At 47.8% G+C, this 20,706-nt stretch overlaps 4 protein-coding genes across 8 annotated transcripts in view; 2 read left to right on the top strand and 2 right to left on the bottom strand.

Annotated features, from left to right (window-relative positions):
- Nucleotides 1–1,535: 1,535 nt before the first annotated feature.
- GDF9 (growth differentiation factor 9) lies at nucleotides 1,536–4,584 on the bottom strand. Its single transcript, XM_012651362.1, has 2 exons — nucleotides 4,188–4,584; nucleotides 1,536–2,832 (listed from the first exon to the last, which is right to left on the bottom strand). Exons 1-2 carry the CDS (start codon nucleotides 4,582–4,584, stop codon nucleotides 1,871–1,873), a joined length of 1,359 nt encoding a protein of 452 aa, XP_012506816.1. The 3' UTR covers nucleotides 1,536–1,870.
- Nucleotides 4,585–5,837: 1,253 nt separating this feature from the next.
- Nucleotides 5,838–8,167, top strand: LOC105816045 (cytochrome b-c1 complex subunit 8). Of its 3 annotated transcripts, XM_012651361.1 has the most exons (4): nucleotides 5,838–6,163; nucleotides 6,278–6,805; nucleotides 6,926–7,092; nucleotides 7,691–8,167. In XM_012651361.1, exons 3-4 carry the CDS (start codon nucleotides 6,939–6,941, stop codon nucleotides 7,783–7,785), a joined length of 249 nt encoding a protein of 82 aa, XP_012506815.1. In that variant the 5' UTR covers nucleotides 5,838–6,163; nucleotides 6,278–6,805; nucleotides 6,926–6,938; the 3' UTR covers nucleotides 7,786–8,167. The 3 variants fall into 3 exon arrangements, with proteins under 3 accessions (XP_012506815.1, XP_012506813.1, XP_012506814.1); XM_012651359.1 differs by having other exon boundaries at nucleotides 5,838–6,805; XM_012651360.1 differs by having other exon boundaries at nucleotides 5,839–6,796.
- Nucleotides 8,168–12,681: 4,514 nt separating this feature from the next.
- LEAP2 (liver expressed antimicrobial peptide 2) lies at nucleotides 12,682–14,930 on the top strand. Its single transcript, XM_012651349.1, has 3 exons — nucleotides 12,682–13,069; nucleotides 13,264–13,403; nucleotides 13,716–14,930. The coding sequence occupies exons 1-3, from the start codon at nucleotides 13,013–13,015 to the stop codon at nucleotides 13,750–13,752; spliced, it is 234 nt and encodes a 77-aa protein (XP_012506803.1). The 5' UTR covers nucleotides 12,682–13,012; the 3' UTR covers nucleotides 13,753–14,930.
- Nucleotides 14,931–19,386: 4,456 nt separating this feature from the next.
- Nucleotides 19,387–20,706, bottom strand: part of AFF4 (AF4/FMR2 family, member 4) — a 61,712-nt gene continuing 60,392 nt past the window's right edge. For 2 of the 3 annotated variants that reach the window (XM_012651346.1, XM_012651348.1), the window contains exon 21: nucleotides 19,387–20,378. In XM_012651346.1, coding sequence (XP_012506800.1) covers nucleotides 20,251–20,378 — 128 coding nt within the window. In that variant the 3' untranslated portion in view covers nucleotides 19,387–20,250. The remainder of the gene's footprint in view (nucleotides 20,379–20,706) is intronic. The other variant, XM_012651347.1, reaches the window with a different exon arrangement.

Below are 20,706 nucleotides of genomic sequence, written 5' to 3'. Positions count from 1 at the left end.
GCCAGGCATGGTGGTGCATGCCTGTAGTCCCAGCTACTCGGGAGGCTGAGGCAGGAGGATCACTTGAGCCCAGGAGTTTGAGGGTGCTGTGAGCTAGGCTGACGCCACGGCACTCTAGCCTGGGCAACACAGTGAGACTGTCTCAAAAAAAAAAAAAAAAGTGTTGAAGAGAATGCAGAGAAATCAGAATCCATATGCACTGCTGGTGGGAATGTAAAAACGGCACAGCTGTTTTGGAAAACAGTCCAGCAGCTTACTGAATGACTAAATGTAGCACTGTATGACCCAGCAATTTCACTTCTAGGTATATACCCAAGAGAAATGAAACATGAACTTGTATGTGAATTTTATCAGCATTATTCATAATAGCCAAAAAATGGATCCAACCCAAACATCCAACAAGAAACTGATAAAATTTGGCATAGCTACACAACAGAATACAGCCATCAGAAAGAAGTACTGATACGTGCTATGATATAGATGAACCTTGAAAACACGCTGAGTGAAAGGAGCCATTCGCAAAAGACCACACAGTGTGTGATTCCATTCATAGGAAAGTCCAGAATAAGGAAATCTACAGAGACAAGTTAGTGGTTGCTCAGGGCTGAGTGGGACAGGGAACAGGCGGATGATCGCTAAAGGGTACAGGGTTTCTTTTTGAGGGGATGAAAATGTTCTAAAATTGACGATGGTGTCCCCTGTTTATGAATATGCTACAAACCGTTGAATTGTACACTTTAAACTGTATAGCATGTGAATATTTAATAAAGTTAAAAATAGCATCAAGAAAAGACCAATTTACTTCTTGCGTCTAGGAATTACTTTCGGTTTGTGGATTAGGGTTTCAGAAACTCTGAAACATGACCTCCCATAAGCCCCATCTCTGTGCCCCAGGGGTCTCTCAGAATAAATAGATACATTGAAAACCCACACACAAGCCCTACCAGCCACATAAGGCCCAGTGACAGCCCAGTCACTGCGGCCGGCTCAGCAGAAGCAGCCAGAGATCACCTGGAAAACCACCTGTGGGGGTAGAATAGAGGGAGAGGAGGGAAGTCAGCAAAACACAAACCCAAAAAACCTAAATCAAAACAAAAATACCTCCCTGGCTTCCTTCCGTAAGGTCAGAGGTTTTAAATATATAAAGGAAAAAATACATTTAAATCGTCTTGAACATAGGTTTTCTTAGAAAAATCTGCAAGGCAATTTCCTTTAAACGAATGAGACCAGTGTTCCACTGTTCTGTGTGAATTGTTTTATACGTGCCGGTTAATAAGCAGAATTAGTATATTGTGTATCAATCACACAAACAACAGCAATGAGTTGTGCTGCCTGCACTGTAGTCCTAGTGAATCTCACTTCATCAGGATTTAGAGAAGTTAGCCTCCCTTTTACTCTAATCAAAGAATTTACCATCAAAATTCAAAAGTTGAGCTAAGGCCAGCTCGTACGCACTTCTCTCCCCCAAATAATCATTTCGAGCAATCTTTAATAAAACACACACACAAAACTTATGCCATTGATAAGAATTTATTCTTCCCTTAAATAAGACTATAGTGCTCTGAATTATCTATTTATAGCTAGAATTCTAAGATTTAGGCTAAGAATTTTTTTCCATCAAGAATAAGACTCCTCTGAAAAAAAGGCCAGGGAAAAAAATTCAAAGCTGTCCAAAGTAATGGAAATAAAGGTTCAGCAGCAACAACTGGCGTTTTCCCTTCACACCGACAGGTGTCACAGAACGTACTGATCTGCGCAGGCCCACGCATTTCGCCGAGAGCTCTGACACCGTTTGCCCTGGAGGCACAGACAGGCACACGACACTGACTTACTCAAACAGCCTCCAGGTTTCCGCTCGGAGCGCCGTTTGTTAGCGACAGGTGCACCTGGTCGCTATCATATCTTCATACTCTTTGTAAGCGACGGAGCCATCGGGCTCGACGGTCAGGACGCTCAGGGGGCTGTAACTGGCAGGCACACACGAGGGTCTGGGCACCGAGGGGTCGAGCGTCTCGTGGATGATGTTCTGCACCAAGGCGTGGGCCGCAGAGCCGTACCGGTGCCCGGCTGCCCTCGGACAGTCCCCCTTACAGTACCGGGGGTTGTATCTGCGCGGGGCCACGATCCAGTTGTCCCACTTGAGCTGGCTGAAGCTCAGTCTGAAGTCATGGAGCTCACACTCGTTTTGGGGGAAAAGGAACTGCTTGAAGTATTCACTCAGATTGCGGGAAGCTGGAACCAGGGGCTTCCTCAATTCGGAGATGACAGGTTCCTGACCTCTCCGGCGACGGGAAATCCTCGCGTCCTCAGCAGCCTCTTCCCCCACGGGGTAGGCAGCCAGCTTGCTCTTCTGGTCGGGGCCCTGCGCAGGCCTCCGTGCGCCGTGAAGGGGGTGCCAGCTGTGATGGGCCTGAGCGCTCGTGTCATTCAGATACAAGATCAGCGAGGGCGGCGCCAGCAGAGCCATGTGAAACGGGCTGTCCCGGGCTGAGGGCTGCCGCTGCTGCTCTCGCGTGCATGTAAAATTTACAGACATGTCAATCTTCTTGTTGGAGGCCACCAGAGGCTGAAGGAGGGGGGTCACATCAACCTCGATCCATTTGTGCTTCTTGCCGAATTCAAACTGCGAGTTAAAGGTAAAGGAGTGTGGAGCTCCAGGGAGATTCTTGCCAGAAGACTTTGGCTCCTTTATCAGCAGGTCGCACGCACATTTGACAGCAGAGGAAAAAGAAACCGAGTTGTTGATGGTGTACAGCAAGACTGACTTGAGTAAGTGTTCGACAGCAGTAACACGGTCCAGGTTAAACAGCAGGTCCGCTGACGGAAGGATTCCTGCGAAGAAAAACAATCCACCAGTCGTGCTTGAATATGAATCAAACATTACAGAAGTCAAGGAATTGGCACTTCATGATATTTCTCCCTTCTCTCCACCCACCCCTGCCTCCTCAGTCCCCGAGAGGAGGACGGGGTTCACATGAAAAGAACATAACTAATTCCCAGCACCACACTGGACATTTTATCTCCAGAAAGTCAGATTTGGTGGTGAATTAAAGCAACAAGGAATCATTATATTCTAAAGTTTCTTTCTTTCTTTCTTGAGATAGAGTTTCGCTCTGTCTCCCTGGCTAGAGTGCAGTGGCATCGTCGTAGCTCACAGCAACCTCAAACGCCTGGGCTGAAGCGATCCTCCTGCCTCAGCCTCCCGAGTAGCTGGACTACAGGTGCGCACCACACCTGGCTAACTTTGCTATTTTTAGTAGAGACAGGGTCTCGCTCTTGCTCAGGCTGGTCTCGAACTCCTGAGCTCAGGCCATCCCCCACCCCCGGCCCTCAGCCCCCCAGAGTGCTCGGATCACAGGTGTGAGCCACTGCACCCAGCCTGAAGATTCTTTCATTCCTAATAATTTGCTCCAAACAGAGGAGACTAATAAGGAAAGTATTTTTCTCTTCGAGACATTCTAGAGGGAAAACCATAAAAAACATTTATCGGTCTTGTTAAGATGACATCCTAAGCCCTGGTGAATGAAGGCAATTAAAAAAACTTAATTGTCCAAGTTAATTTAGAACATTTGAGATTGAAAACAGATGCTCTAAACCCACTCTAATAAAACAGGATATTAAGTAAGGAGGAAGGGTTTTAAACAGCCACAACAGCCCTGTTGGGTTATAATGATTTTTTTAAATCATAAGCTAGTGAGTGTAGGATTTTTTAAAGCAGGATCCTCTCACACATACAAGACACCAAGCTGCTGAGTCAAAGCGCTAAACTTTGCTCTTGTAATGACCCACTGTTCCAGATGGGGACTTAAGCTTTCCTCTCACAGAAAGCTACAAACAAGGAGAAAATATACTGATTAACAAAGCACACCAACAGCCATGAGAGATATTTTAGGCACATTTCTGGGCCAACAGCTTGGTGGAACGGAAAGAGACGTCAACCTCCAGCCTAGGCCTTCCCAAGCCATTAAGTCTCTCATAGCTTTAAAATCCTATCACATTAGCCCACCTTAACCAATGACGGCATTAGGAAGAAACAGGAAGACTGAGTACCAGACTTGTTTCTATTGGATACTGAGTACCAAGCAAAATAAAATGCAGTTCAAGGAGCTAGGCCCAGCTCCTTTCTGTAACTGAAACGCAGCATCTTCTACCATTTTCCCTCCACTCAGTTAACCACTCTTACACACCTGTCGCCTGGTGTCCAGGAGCCTGCTTGTGCTGGGCACAGGGGCTGAAGAGCCGAACAGTATTGTAGAGGTGACTTCTACTGGATTTAGGAATCCCTTCCTTAGTAGCATATGCCTTATAGAGCTTCTTCATGTAGAGCAAGGCTCTGGAGTCCGGCTGCAGCCTAGGTGCCCCACCTGGCCCATCAGATAGGACTTTGAAAAGAGGGGGAAGGAGGCCAGATGGGTCTTTCCCATCTACAGGCTGCAGCGAGGACCAAGGCTCAGCCTCAAATTCCAACTCAGCACTAGCTGCAATCTGAGCTTCTCCCCTAGAAGCCTGAGAACCAAGGCTACTAGCAACGCATAGCCAGGCACAACAGCAAAACCAAAGGAGGAACTTGCTGGAAAGCGCCATGGCTTGTAAGAACTAGGGAGGAACACATTTCCCCATGCCAGTCTTCTTCCTAAAGGCCAGGAAGACCCTGGCTTGCTCTCTTAAATAAATTTTAGGGGTGTGGGCAGACTAGCGTCACTTCTGTAATCAGGCCTCAAGGATGCCTAGCTGAAGGCAATTTTTATCGGCTCTACGTCAAACAGCTGGTAACACCCTATTTAGCCAATTTGCCCTCATTACATACAGATTTATTTGGTTATGTAGCTTTCCTGTACCTTTTCCCCACCCCAGGCATTTACTTAAAACCTGTTAAATTATCATTATACTAACAGACTAGCTATGTAGCTGAAAGTCTAAGAGAAATTAAGGAATGATCTTAAAATAAAACCTCTTATTTTTCTTTTGAGAGAAATTAGGATCCCTAAAATGTTTCTTAGGTGCTTGCTGAACTTCTAAGACATGTGGAAAAGCTACCCAATTATTCATGATGATACTCAGATGTGGTATGCAATTGTTGGTATTAGATTTACTCTTCCTCTTGATTCATCCTCACCACCTCTCCCAGTTCCAGGTGCTTAGAATAATTACTTACTCCACGTTGACTTGAAGGGCGAGAGAAAGTCACAATTGCATAGAGAGCAGAGAACTGTCAGGTTGCTAAGTCCTCCCAGGTGGCTTAATATAGACTATGGACCTGCAATATCGCAAGTGTATTTGCAATCTGCTTGAAAAGGGCATCGCCTTTAACCTTGGCCAAAAATATAATATCATGATTTCCTTACTTTGGTCTGTATACTTATCTAGATACATCTTGGTTGAAAGGTTTTGAGATGTTTGCTGGTGCTATAAAATAAATGAATGCTTTATTTTTTATGAATCACCCAAATGGTGGTAGAACATGCTATGGTATTTTGTCCTTACCTGTTACAAGTATTTATGTTCTTGCCTTGTTGCTGAGGCCAGGCTAGATATTACATTTATTTTTATATATATATATATATATATATTTTTTTTTTTTTTTAAGGCTGGTCAAGTGAAGCAGTGGGCATGGAGGAGGAACAAAGGAATCTGTAACCGGCTGTGATCAATTAGTTGTAAACACCACTGCACTCGTACCAACCTACATTTTAGAAAAATGAGGCAAAGGTACACCAGGAAAAACTGAAATGAGGGCCGCCCCGAAGGAGACTACTAGCTGGAAGAAAGTCAAGCGACACCCATAGTAGTACACGACACAAAACCGGTTTACGCAGTACCTAGATTGATAAAACTGAGGTGTGTTTGCAAAATACTGAGTTCCCCGCCTGTCCGATCTCCCCGGTCTGTGGCCAGTAAGCAGCATCAGCAAACGCACAGACCGCCGGATGAGAGCTGAGTCCTAGACTGCACATGGCCGCAAGGCCATTAAACCGTGTAGACACGGCACCGAGCACTGGAAACCCAGCTGTTGCTGGACGACAGCGTCTCGGCGCAGAGCTGCACTTTGGGGAAAACGACGACGGGTCACACGTGACGCTCCTCGGCCGGAAAGAACGGGGGCGCAGTGAGACTCGCCCGCGCCCGGGACAACCACGGGGGCGGGAAGCCGGCTGCTACTGAGGTGGCCTCATCTTCCCTCCTACGATCACCCACAGTGTTAATCGATTGCTTGACGATTATTTGACGGCTTTTGTGGCTGAATCTGAGGAAACGTTTGTACCCTATCTTGGAACAGCTCACAGCCCGCCAGTGGATTCTAACGGAGGTTACCAAGAGAAGCCTTACGTCTGTGTCCCTGATTTTGGTGCTGGCGTCGTCGATGGCCTCAACATAGCCGAGCCGCCTTCCGGCTACCGGTCAAGACGCAAGAAAGCCTCGCGTTCTGAGCTGGGGGACGGCGCGCTCCACGGGGAGGACTCGCGGGCCGGAGGCTCCGCCCGGTCAGCTCGGCCCCTTTGTCCCCCCTCACGCGGCCGCGTCCCGCCCGGGGCTCCCCAGAACGGCCAGGGGCTGAAGCGCCTGGGCGCCGGGCGGCCGGTCCCTTCCCAGAGCCCGCGCCGTCCCCGCCGGGCCGCACCCGGGCCAGGCGGGGCCTCCAGGCCACCGCCCACCGCGGGACACCGGCCAGGCCACTTCTCTCCGGAACCGCCAGGGCGTCTCCCCCGGAAGCGATCTCACGACCTCCAAGGGCGGCTTCCGATCTTGCCGGAAGTGACGGACGGAGGCCGGTGCTCGCGCGACTGCGGAGGGCGAGGTGACCCCGGTGCGGGCGCGGGGTCGGCGGTGGGGTGCTGGCGGTGGGTGGCAGGGCGGGCACCCGGGGCGGCGGACCCCGCGCGTCCCCGGACCGAGCCAAACGCGTCTCCGTCCCTCGGTCCCGCAGGGCCGCCGCCGCGATGGGCCGCGAGTTTGGGAACCTGACGCGGATGCGCCATGTGATCTCCTACAGCTTGTCCCCCTTCGAGCAGCGCGCCTTCCCGCACTACTTCTCCAGCGGGATCCCCAACGTGCTGCGCCGCATTCGCGCGTCCGCCCTGCGCGTGGCGCCGCGTGAGTGCCCGGGCCTGGCGCGGGGGGCGGCGGGGCTCCCCTGCACGGCAGCGGCCACCGCAGCCCCTGTCTCGTTAAATACTCCTGACGGCCCCGTGCTAGTCGTAGCGTCCTCCGCATCTTAGGGGGAAACTGAGTCACAGAACTGCAGTGACTGGGCTCAGGTCGCGGGGGTGACTCCCGCGTCTTCCCTGAGGTCACCTTTATCCCCTTCCTTTCAGGGGTGAAACGGTTTTAGGGTGAGCTGGTAGTGATGGTGGTTGCGGGGCCTCGTGAGCGCGCTAAGAACCACTGAATAGACACTTGAAAACGGTGACGTTTATGTCATGTGAATTTTATCTCGGTTATTTAACTTAAATTATTTTAACGTGTAGCCGGGGAGAGATGGGGAACAGTTGGTGACACGTTCTCCTGGGTGGACCCTTCCTTTTGATCCCATGGGTGTGCGATGCGGCCCTTGTTGACCCCGTGGTTCTAAAGCGGTTTCTTGAAAGCCAGAGAGCAGTAGGGCAGACTCTGTTGTCAGAAAAGAGGACGGAGACGTTTTTTCCCTGTGTTTTACTTACACACTGCTTACTCTCACTTTTGATCTTTAAAGCATTCGTGGTGTTTTATCTTGTCTACACGTGGGGGACCGAGGAGTTCGAGAAATCCAAGAGGAAGAATCCAGCTGCCTACGAAAATGACAAGTGAGCTCCTCTCTGGATAGCGTCTCCCCGTCCCTGAAACCGGGAGGGTCCTTCTCTGGGAGAGGAGTCTGCGTCGTGGTGTCTTGAAGACGCAATAAACTTGCATGGGCAGCACTGCTGTGACTTTACATTTTTGTGAGTGGAATCCTTGGTGTGACGGCTGTGGTTTAAGTGCGTGACGCTCCCCTCCTCCGCGTGGGTCCCGAACAGTCTTCCCTAGGCTGAGGTTTCGGTGAAGGAGCAGAGCTCACCCTCGGCTCTGTAATCCACAAAACGCAGCTGCGGCTGCTGCAGGTCACCATCTGCGGGTGGCCCGGGCTGCGGGAGGAGTGGTTTGTGGCCCTCTGCTCCCGTAACAACAATAAAGTCTAGTAACTACATTGTAATTACTGCGTGTCAGATACTCTTCTTAGCCGTACAAATGAACTCTTAAACCTCACAGCGACCTTTGAAGTATCATTATACTCATTTTTCAGATGAGGAAGCAGGCACAGAGGTTAAGTAATCTGCCCAAAGTCACACCGCCGTGGATGGCGGGGTCCTGCACTACGGTGTGCAGTCAGCGCCCTGCCATGCTGCCTGTCCTGCCTCGGCCTGGGGTCCAGCCAGCCGGAGAAGGGGCGAGGCGATCCCCGTGCCTCTACAGGGGATCCGTTTCCTGTTTCATACCGGGGAGCCAGCAATGGTCTCTAACCATACGTGGTCCACAGAGCCTAAAATATTTCCTCTGGCCCTTCGAGAAAGTTCACTCCTGCTTAGAGCCTTTGAATTATCTTTTTGGTAGGAAAGTTCACCCCTTCACTGAGATGATGTGGTTGGCAATTTTATTCCAGTCCCTTGCTGAGCTCCCCTCTCTAAGCTCGGGGGCGGGAGTCTCGCCTGTGGCGGCGATGCCGCGGCGGTGGGCTTGGGGATGCGCTGCGCGTCACAGCTCGGTGCTCCTGTGCGCGATAGGAGATGGAATCCTGGATCCAGTTTTAGAAACTTTCTTCTGCGGCTACTTCCTGTTAGCAGCAGCTTTCGGTCTGGCTCGCGCTGTATCTTCACTTCTAATGGTTGCTGCGGCCTTCTAAGACCCCAGAGTAAAATACTTCAAAACAACAAAAATGCGTAAGATAAATTGCATTCGTTTTGAGGCCGGATGGTGGGGCGGGGAGGTGCTCACTCTGGTGATCTTGGGCCCGCTCCCTTAAACGGTCCCGTCCTCGCTGGGACCCAGGCGAGAAACCTGCATTCTTGAGCCCCAAGTTTCTCGTCCGTGGACTAGGAATGGTGACGCGGAGTTCTCGGGCCGCGATGGCGCAGCGAGTGCCGTGTGTCCAGCACGGTGGGGCGGGCTTCCCAGGGGGCAGTGGGCTGAGGAACACTCCCGCCTCCCCCTGTAGACAGTCCGATTTTCCTGTTTGGCTCTTTGTGCAGATTTATTCCCAGGTCTTGTAACATACTTGGGTCATAGACTCCTTTGAGAATCTGATGAAAACTGTGGACCCATCCTTACCTCGCGTAGCTTCAAAAGGTTCGCAGGCCGGGGGGACCACTGCTTTGACAGGCCCCGGTCTTTCTCGGGGTCTTTCTGATCTTTGCTCCAAGCTTCCTAGGCAGGTAGCTGCCTGCTCTCATCTTCCCCCTGGTCATGTTTTGCCCTTAGAGTGTTTCTCCCTGGTTCGACCCCTTTGGAGACGCCAGCTCAAAAGAATCCAACACCTTTCTCAGCCCAGACCAGGCGTTGAGCCTGTTGGTCTGAATCCTTTTCACTCCAGGAGTGCTCTCCTGAGAAGGCTGCCGCAAGCCCTTTGATGTGCTGAGCTTCTCTGGCCAAAATTAAAGGCCACGTTAAGCCTGTTTCTCATCAGGGGGCTTCCTTCTTCAAGCCCCGGGGGCCGGGTCTCACCTGCAAGTGTGAAACGTGAGTCGCCCTGGCTCAGTGCTCCTGTATGTGATACGGGATCTGGGATCGTTTTAGGGACCATTGTAGTTGCAGACATCTACAAAGGAGACCCTGAGTGAGGCCGTTAAGGAAGGGCAGCTGTTGTGGGCCTCAGTGCCTAGAACCATCCACCTGGAGCCTCCAGCCTGGCTGTGGCTCAACCACGGGCTCCTGCCCACACAGGGACTTTTATTCATGGGCTGCACGGTCTGTGCAAGGAGCTCTCTCTTCAGTTGGCCAACACAGTTCCCCAGGTGCAGGCCTACGTAGTGCAGGCCCCAAAGTCTGTGCCGGTTCCAGCCAGCAAAAAAGTAAATACACTTTGACCCTTCGTTGAAATTTTACCAGGAAAAGTTTCTCCATTTCAGAGTCTTTCATCTTTTATTAGCCACCTCCTGCTCAGGGACAAAAAAAAAGTTTCCAGTTACTGCCAAGTCCTAATGATCTCTCTGCCTGGAGTGTGTTTCCAACAGCTGCTCGTGTATCCGCGCCCTTTTTCTCCTGTTTCATCCTAGGCACTGAGCTCAGAAGCAGACAATCCCTGCAAGCTGTATCTGGAGTTGCCAAGCCCTCAGCTATCAAACCTGCTTCAGTCTCATTTTCTTCTTGTAAATTAATCATTTGAACCCCCAAGTGTCAGTGCCTGACAGGCCTGAGATCTGCTCCCATGTCAGTGACAGAACAGGAGACTGAAGCGCAAGGATGGGCAGGGCTGGCCTGCGGTCAGTTGCTCGAAGCTGCTGCCTCCCAGCCAAGCGTTCTTTCTCTACGGCTGAACTGTGAAAGGCTGGTTAGGTCTTTCTGCTGGAGGAAGGAGCATGTAGTTGTGTGTTTATTCATTCAACAAAATGCTTGATTGCAGAGAACACTTCGTTTTTTCTAATTTCAGGAATAGGCCTTCATAGTCTATCAAGAAGTATGGGATGGCCGGGCATGGTGGCTCATGCCTGTCATCCTAGCACTCTGGGAGGCTGAGGCAGGAGGATTGCTCAGACCAGCCTGAGCAAGAGCAAGACCCTGATCCCTACTAAAAATAGAAAAAATCAGCTGGGAGTGGTGGCGTGTGCCTGTCATCCCAGCTACTCGGGAGGCTTAGGCAGGAGGGTCGCTTGAGCCCAAGAGGCTGAGTTTGCAGTGAGCTAGGCTGACACTACGGCACTCTAGCCTGGCTGACAGTGAGACCGTCTCAAAAAACAAGTGTGGGCTGGCTGTGGACAGCGGCTGCCAATCTAAGTGCTGCCCGGATGATTCTTTGCTTCTGTAAGTTTGATGCCTGCTCCATATTTAATTTAAATGCAATAACTACGAAGTTCATGTGGACATATGCTGAAATGCTTTCCCTAACAGTGGGTCCTTCCACAGACGATAACTAATGGTTTTTTCTTTTGGGGAAAGGGGGGCCGTACAAGATGGAGGCCTGACCCACGAAGGGCTCTCAGTGTTGCAGCACCGGCGAGGATGCATGGTTTGGGGGCCCAGGGCGTTCGGCTCTTTCCTTGACTGTGGCACTGGCTTTACAAACTAACACAAAAGACTAGTTTGGTTTTGTCTGGAGTACAAGACGGCAGAAATGGAGGACGAGAAGTACCCGTCTTTTGGATGAGCAGTTTCCATTTGCCACGTCATCCAGGCTGGTTGAGGGAAGGCTGGCACTGAGTCCACAGACCCAGCTGGCTCTAGGACATCACGTTGTTAAGTCTTTTGCTTATCTCATCACATTTGTGTTCTTACCCAATGTTCACTAGGTCACTGCGCAGCCTCTCCCCCACCCTGCAAAAGTTCCTAGTTAGGCCCCTACCTGGGATCATCCAGTATCCAAGCTCAGGGGTGAAGGGACAGAGCAGCTAACCAGTCTGGAACTTGCAGGGCTGGCTAGTTGGGTTTGGCATCTGTCACAGGTCTCTTCTCAATGTTCCCAAAGTGCGGTCAGTGGTGTCCCCCTCCAGGCCTGACTCCATGGTCCTGAGAGGACCAGAACCAGGACAGTCAGCTCTGTGGAGTCACATCTGCACGACCCCAGCTCTGAGGTCCGTCATACCATCCTCTCCCTTGGCAAGAAGCTCCCCGTTTGCCCGGCAGCGGATTAGGGACCATCGTGTTCTGCCTTCAGCTGTGCTCAGCTCATCCACTTTCCCTGTGGCGAAGCAACAGGAGGCTCTTACTCATGTCCAACCTGCGATGATGAGAAGGCCCTTGGGAAGAGGTATTAGCCAAGTTCAGGGAGACACCAGGCAGAGAGGCATCTGTCTTGGCTTGTTATCCTTCCAGGTGACAGGAAGATTAAAGTCCCATGAATCTCCTTACTCAAAATTCATGCCTGTCCCCCAAAACTTATTAAAATCCCCATGGCATTTAATGAGTACCTATAACTACTCATGGTGTAGATACATGTCCTCCCTTGGTCTAGAAATCCGCAGTAATTCCCACCTAAACTGATGAATGTTTGCCACTCTGAAGACATCTCAGCCCGATGCTTGCTCCCCTGAGGTTGCTGGAAGGAAAGGCTCTGATAAGGTCCCGGTCAACGACTGGAAAGACAGCCCAGTTTATTATTTATCATATTGTCACTATTTAGGACTCCCGAAGTCCTAAGCTCTCCCACTAATTTAGGAGATCCTGCCACCTCCTCACTCACACGAGAAGCAAAAGCCAGCCTATGATCATTCATTCACTTGCGGCACTGCCCTTGCCCTGCGAGAGGGCAGCCGGGCAGACTCTGAAGTTTCCACAGCTGGTGTTCGTCCTACTGGGGTGACGGGCCACCTCTGCACGTGCAGGATCTGGGGAACCGTAGGCGCGGTTTGCCGAAGCATCCTCCCACGAAGGAAGGCAAGGGCCTTAACCAGCTGCCTGTACGCAGATCAGCGCTTCGTTCCCGAAAAGGCTGAAAGAGGTCAACGGCATGTCTGAAGACTTCCTTATGAGAATTCTATTTTTATTAGCGTGATCTCACTGAGCTATTTTGGAATAGAAACGTGGCCAGTGGCCGGGCCTCCCTCAGTGGTTTCACGTGGCTTTCGGAGGGAAGGAGGGCAGTGCTGACTTATGGTAAAGTGGCTGCGAAGGTCCAGGCCAGCAACACAGTCACTCAAAGTCCAGGTGAGTTATCAGTAAGCACAAAGTGCCTGCAAGGCAGCGCTGGACACAGTCCTCCGGTAGACATTAACTTATTAAATCCACCCTGCTGACAAATATAAACTTTGCCCCCATCTCACCCGGCAACCACGAAGAGGTGGTGCCAGCTTATAAAAGGCAGTGGGGACTGTCGCTCGTTCTAAGGCTCCCACATCCTCCCTCCGTCAAGATGTGGCACCTCAAGCTCTGTGCGCTGCTCATGATCTGTCTGCTGCTGCTGGGCCAGGTGAGGACAGCGCGTGTGCGGGGTGCGGGGCGCGGGGCTGGGGGCGGTGGGACTGTACGTGGAACTCGAGAGCCGACTCGGTTCTGGGGAATGTTCCTCTGCTGAGTCTACAGCATCCTGGGAATGATCATTCATCAAGGTGTGCATGGTGTCCACTCCTCCTTATCCGCGGTGAATTTGGCTTTGCCCTACAGATAGAAGGCAACCCAATACCAGAACAGAGCTCAGTAAAAAGGAGGGTACGGAGAATGACCCCTTTTTGGAGAGGTGTTTCCCTCAGGCCCATCGGAGCCTCCTGCCGGGACGACTCTGAGTGCATGACAAGGCTGTGCAGGTAACTCCACAAGCCCCGCAGCAGGGCTGGGCCGGAGAGCCCCGGGAAGCTGGGCCGGAGTGATCGGGAGACTCCCAGACCTCAGGGTAAAGCTGGGACGGGGGAGCGCCTGGCCTAAGGCGAGGAGCTCCGTGGAGAGTCTCCAGGAGTTAAGAGCCAAGAACAGCCCTACGCGGGTGCCACGAAAGAATGGTACCTTTCTTTGGTTTTCCCCGAGACTGGACAGAGCAAGCAGAGAAGGGAATGCAGCAGAGGTGGCCCTCCCTGGTCACTCCCAGACCCCATTAAAAACCACCTTTGCTTCTCCCTTAGAAAGAGACGCTGTTCCCTAAGTGTGGCCCAGGAATGACGCACGTTCGAGGGGAGCAGCGACGACAGCACCTGCAACGATGCTCCGTTCTCTGGAATGCTGACTGACTGCATTTTGCCTGGAGACCCATAAGTGAAGCGATCTTGTGTTTTTAATATTTAAAGACAGACATATGCTTGAAATAAGTCTCCATTTCTTCTTAGAATGTTGATATGTGGATAAGCATAACTAAACTTGTCAAGTTAGAGTTTATTTTTCTATGGATATTATTAAATGTCTCAAATTGAAATTCTGGCAGTCTGGGATCGAACTTTGGGGGGAAGGATTCACTTGGTATACTACAGAGAAGCCAGCATTGCCCAGTGACAACGTGCTAGCGTCTCAGTCTGGCAAGCGGGGTGAGGGTGAGTCTAGCAGCGGCTGCGCCATGGGCCCTGGCGAGTCCCTGAGGTGGGCGGGGCTGGCGCCTGCCACCTAATGAAGTGCCCACGTTTGTCTGCGACCGTCTCAACGTGAGGCAGAGCTGGGAAAAATCTAGTTTAATGAGACAATAAACGCTCAAGCCACCACGAACACCAGTGAGGATCTGAGATCTCTGCTGGAGCAGGGCAAATTCTGATACGTGCGCAAGGACCCGTGGCCAGCGAGTTCAGAATTTCTGTATCAGAAAATGAGACCTGGGCTGGTGGGACCAGACTCTCAGAGAAGAGTCCTGCTGGACCCTGCTGGACCCTGCATGCACAGCAGGAGGTGCATGAAAAAGGGCAAAGGGAGAGTTGAAGAAGTGTGAAGAGCACAGTGTTTATAAACTTTAATACAGAAAATCTATTTGATATTTATTAAACTTAGTTTCTCCAGCTATGGTTTGGCATTATACAAAGCATCTTAATGACACGGTAGAGTTAAAAAGATCTTTACAAATTGAAATGTGATACCCTTGTCTCCAAATATTTTAATTGCCATAAATTCGTTTAAAAATACACATTAAACGCATGTTTGACACTCTAAACTTTCTATAATTTCAATACCACAAAATACATATAATATACTATACAGATGTGGAAAAATCTAGCTAGTACATAATACTTTGCTCACCGGCAACAGCTTTATCGTGTGAAATGCACATACTGACTTAGAAATCCTAGCTTTTGAGCCCCAAAGTACCTCTGAAATTTTAATGTATTGCAACAAATAAAAATCACAGTATATAATTGAAATTTTGGTTGAAAAATGTCAGATGCCTAAATATTTTGGGTAAAAGAAATGTAAAACAAAGATTTGGATCATGTACAAAACAAAGGCATCCTATCGGTCATGGACAGTACCTTTCCGCAGAATCAACAGGCTTTTAATTTATCGGTGGCATTACCTCCCCTCCAAAACCCTCCCCAAATAGCAAACCATTATTTACCAAATAATTTTAATGTCAAATAAGATAAAAGGATTTTCAATAAATATATAAGTATTTCCATCCTCCATATACAAAATTTCCTAAAACCATTCAAAATGGAGGCTAGATAGAAATTTTCGTGACTGTGCTTACCAACCGCGCCGCGGGCCCGCGAGGGCGGCGCCAGCTCTGTCGGTGAGCCCCCCACCCCAGTACTGCTGAACGCGAACGTCAGTCATCTGCCAGGTGTGTGCCTGAAGTTGTGAGATGGGGACACTTCTTGAACAGCAACAACAAACCCGACGAGTATGGATAATCATGGCGTTGACTTGAAAGGCAGCATTTCCAAATATAGTTTCCAGAGAGGAACAGGTAGAAAATTCCAATGGTTAAAAGCTGAAAAGAAACCCCGCATGGAAGCAGTAAGAGGTCAAAACTAACTATTACTAGAATTTCTGGGTAGGAGCTTTTCCACATTCATTTGGAAAGCTTTGTTTTTTGTTTTTGTTTTAAGAATGGCAAAAGTTACGCTTAGCTGAGCAATGGTGGCGAGGAGAGCAGTCAATGCTGACAATCCTGAAAGTCAGCTTCTTTACGTGACGGCCGCCGAGGCTGCTATTTCACGATGCTTAGAGCTCTCTGAGACTTGCTTTAGACTTAACTGCAATCCCTTATTCTGCGACCAAATTCCGTTAAGAGATGGTTACTCTTTCTCCCTCTTCTGGAGATAGCAAGTTCTTTTCAATTAACCACAGGGTTTCACGTGAATAGGAGTTTAGTAAGGTTAGCATTCACCTTACCAACTACTGACAATTTATTTCCTGTCATTTTCTAGCTTGGTTTTAGGGTCTGGAAGTCTAAAATGTGCAAGTATGTGAAAGATACGCTCACAAACATGAAGAATTTGGTCTTTTGTCACTACATATTCCAAGCCATTCAATAATTAGCTCTTTAATTGATTTTACTGACTAGCAACCTGAGGTGTACAATATTACTACTGGAAAAAAGTCTGCCTCTCCAACACACTGATACATAAAGTTAAAATGAAACCTGTGTTCCATATATTAGGGAATATGAGTTATAGGAGTCCATACAGATTTGAAATGCTCTGGCTCCCCAAGTTACTCAGGTTTTTAAAAAAATATCATCACAATGCCTGAAACAGTCATCCGCAGTAGATGTTCCCGGAACCCAGACACAAACTCCTATAAATCAAAATACACAACGAGGCCATTTTGTTCAATTGGCAACTGGAAAATTAAAATCCTTCTCACCCTGTAAGAGCCCTATTACACTACAGAAGGACTCAAATATATTTTAAAGTTATTTTACTACAAATCATAGTAATTAAGGTTTAACGATCTAAGGGAATACACATTGCACCCTTGGACGTTAACGTTCAAGGTGTCAACAAGAAAGTGTCTTAGATTTAATAAATAATGTGGAAATAGTTGCACTAAGCTAAAATACTAAACACACACATTTTTGACAAACTAATTTCATGTTTTCATACATACATACATATATATAGAGTGTGTATGTGTACATAATTTTAAGATCCAAAGCTGCATGCCCTCACACCTGGAAGAGTGCACAGCGTACCCTCCTCTCCACAACCAGGCGTCACTGACTGAACAACCACTGGCTGCTCTGACACCCCACAGCCCTGGCCTCCAGAGCCAGCACTGTCATTTGTAACGGGTGCCTTCCGCAGGCTCTTGCTTCAACGATGCGAGCTCGTTCATTAACGGTTAATGTACCAAAGTTTCTGTCATTAAATACAAAATGATGCTGTCTGATCTAGCTGATTAAACCTTGAATGAAAAGAAACGAACAACGATTTTAAAAAAACAGTGAATCTAATAAAGCCACAAGCGTGACACTCAAAGTGCAGCCCAGATGCCTGTGGACCCACCAGTGCGAAAGCCCCCGAAACACGGGCGCGCGTGCACACGTGACTCTGAATTGCTTTTGCGTTGGAGAACTGAATCAGTGGTGGTCAACCTTCTCCACTCTTCGGCAGCTATAGCTGTAAATTTATCTGAAGTACTCAGTGCTCAGAGTCACTTCTTGGCTACTTGCCCAGGAAAGGGTGGCACTGAGGCAAGGAACGGGCTGGATGCTCTCCAGCCAGCTGGGCCTGGACTGAGCTGGGAGAGCGGAATCGCCCGGAGAGGGAGCTCCCCACAGCCCGCCCGGTAAGACTGCTAGGACAACCGCATCCACCACGGTCGGGCCGGCGGCTGCCTGTCAAGAGTCCAGTGGTGCAGCATGCTGCCTCCTGGCAAACAAGTGTGGTCGTAAAGAGCAGTCAGCAGATTAATTGTTAAGGTGGTTGCTATTTCTATAATTAACTATATAGTAAGAACAAGTCTCAGACTAAGTTAGGATTTTAGCCACTTGTCAAATTCAGTTTTAAATGGTTAGACAACACTGAGGACACCTACTGAGCAGGGAGAAACGGTCACCTGTAAAGGTGTCCAGAGTATGTGCTAGAGCAGACGACAACACAGACAGAGCATCTGAGGAGACAGACATGGGGAGAGGGAGTAGCATTTCCACAGCTTCAACAGTGAAAATTCAGTTATTTAGAACAGGACTTTGATCCACCGCCCGTTACAATGTTGTGGGAAAAACCCTCCACAATGAAAAGCTTAAAAAATTCATTCTCCAAGAGTTAACACCATTTTAAAGAGAAATATCTCATAGAGCAGCACCAAAAACACGCAGGAAACCCCACTTTACCAAAGTATCAGTGTGACCCGAGAAATACTCCTGCTGCCTTTCAGGACACACGAGAGACTAGAAAACACCAGAACCTAGAGGTGCCCCACTGGCTGTTGCTGAATCTAAAAGTCCAGAGGATACTTTTTCTATTTCTAAGACATCACTGCAAATTAAGGAATCAGAGTCAGAGAAATCAGAGGACAGGACATACACGTACTTGCTTCACAACAGTTATTTCGTACTGAATAACTACCATGATCGCTGAGAAGTTGCCTCTTAAGGAAAACTGTTTCTAGAATACACTAAAATTAGGTTTAAAAGATATCGGAGGCAATTTATCCAAGGGAAAAAGGTTAAATCCAACATAATTCGTAGGTCTCAATCTTCACTGATATGTAAAAACAACGTGAGGTACACAAACAGTTAAGAAGCTCTATAAATATGAGGCCACGGGACAAGGACAGTCCACTAGCTTCAGAAGTAAGTGTAAAAAAGACTCAAACACAAAGGAGTCACTGCACCACTGGACTTGGAGCTTTTCTATCCCTTCTTCCCCCTTCCCCATTTCAAGCCTGAGCAATCGACTACAAACAGTAGGGCAATCTCTTTTTTTTCTGATTGGATGGGTTTATTTTTGGAATGGGGAGAAGGACAAATTGTTTTTTGAAGCAGCATTGCCCAATTGGTTAGACTAAGTCATGTACCAAAGCATTAGCTTTTCTGAAAGTATCAATCTTTGTGTAATCCTATAGGAAGATTTAAAAGGAAGAGAATTTAACATTATTACTGTAGAAGACCAGCCAGTCATGGACGATCTGGTCCTAGTGTAAAACTTCATCTGTAAACAATCCATAGAGTCTTCATTTAAAGGTAAGATTTAAGGCACACCAAACATGATAGGGGCATTAAACACCAAGTATAGAGGGTAAACGTCTTACCTTTGACTCCTATATGCACCTGGCAGGGAAAGGTACTTCGATATACAACTCCTGCAGAGCTGGCTTCTGAAGCTCCACCCCTGCTCCCCTCCCCTTCCCAAGAGAGCTCACATTAGACCAAGTTAGGTATTTTTCTAGTGTGAATTTTCTGATCCCATCAGAGACATACATCATTGATGAGGGCCTTCTTAATACAAAAGGAATAAATACAAGATAGGCTTAAAAAGGAGAAATTCATCATCTCTACATCAGGCCTTAGAACTGTAAGTTGTATACCAAAAGCACACACCAAAGCTCCAGCCCATTCCTACATCATCACTGTGAGCTCACATCAGAGCATCACAATCTAGTATGAGGAAAACAAAAATCTAAAAAAGGTTTTAATTTTCAAACATTGTCAATTAAAGAGACAGAGGCAGCAACCCTCAGGAGCTGGATCATCCTTTTTTCTACAGTAACTTATTCTGTTTAAGTGTCAAATGATTAGCAACAAAAGGAGACACGTGAGCTGGGCACAGTGTGTGCACATGTAAACCCAGCTACTCACACCTGTGATCCCAGCTACTCGGGAGGCTGAGGCAGGAGGTTCGCTTGAGCCCAGAAGTTCAAGATCAGCCTGGGCAACACAGCAACATCCCATTTCTTAAAAAACAAAACATGGTTTTAATAAAATCCACACAGTTCAAGATTGTCCTTTTATGAAACCGCTCAACATGATATGCGTCTTCTGCAAAGTTTGCCTGCCCTCTTTTGTAATGCATTAAATGCAAGTTATAGTCACCTTGTGATTGCTGTAGTGTTATTAACACACATTCACAGTTTTTGAAATAATGCATACCAAATCAGACACAGTTCATTTTACATCCATGTAGAATGCCATCTTCTCATACATAAAAGTGACTTTTCATGTGTAGAAGAATATCCTTAATACTAACCATAAAGACTACAATAAAATTGTAGTTAAGATCTCAAATAATATCAGGTAGTAGGTGTAGAAAGAACATGTCCTTATTTCAGGTGAATCAATTCTTACTCTTATAAGAGCTACCACAGAGGCATTATTAAGTAACAAACAGAGCTCCCAAAGTATATAAATAAAAATGCCTACTTTAAATTTATGCTAAATATTCAACAGAATAAATTTATAGGCAGAAATAACTAAGTTTTAAACTAGCCCCAATCTGGGAACTTAAAAAAATTAAAATAAATAGAATTTCGATTGATTAGTTATGAATTGCAACGGGTATTTCAATCTTATTATAGATCATTGAAACCATCTTATCAATGTGTTGCAGATTTAAAAGCATTTAAATAATTTTTCACATTGGGAATATTACAGGGGCCAATGGATATGAGACATTAACCGAGGAGAAAACCATTCCTCATTCTTAGTGTCGACTAGGTGGCGTGGTATGGCAGTTTTCCTTTGTGGTGTGACACAGTGTTGTGGAGAAAATCAGAGGCAACAAGGATGTGTTCAGTTCAAGATACCAACTTGGCGTCCTGGCGAAGCCAGTGCAGTCCTTGCCGGGTGTAACGAACTAGATCTGTCATGATGCTCGCGTTAAAGATGAGAGGGCCCATTACTTTATCCAGTTCAGCAAAGAATTCTAGAAAACCAAAAATACTTGTTAGGTGATGCATATTCTTTTGAATCACTGCTCTAAAATTTTGAGTACAGACTGTAAAACAGCATTCATATGAAGTAAAAAACACTCCCTCCCACACTCAAATGATTACTGTCCATGTTTTAGAACAAATCATCCATAGTCTCTCAAGTTATATTTATTCCCTAAGTCATTCAACATTTAAACAGAATGTATGATCAAGAATTCCACTGATGGAAATTATAAATTCTTATTATGCCATTAATATCATTAAAACGAAGACCTAGTAACACAATGTACTATTAGATTCTCAAAACATTTTGTGTATTGT

The sequence above is a fragment of the Propithecus coquereli genome, unplaced genomic scaffold (assembly GCF_000956105.1).
Source record: "Propithecus coquereli isolate 6110/MARCELLA unplaced genomic scaffold, Pcoq_1.0 Scaffold353, whole genome shotgun sequence".
NCBI classification, from domain to species: Eukaryota; Metazoa; Chordata; class Mammalia; order Primates; family Indriidae; genus Propithecus; species Propithecus coquereli.
This window is presented reverse-complemented; position numbering and strand designations above follow the sequence as displayed.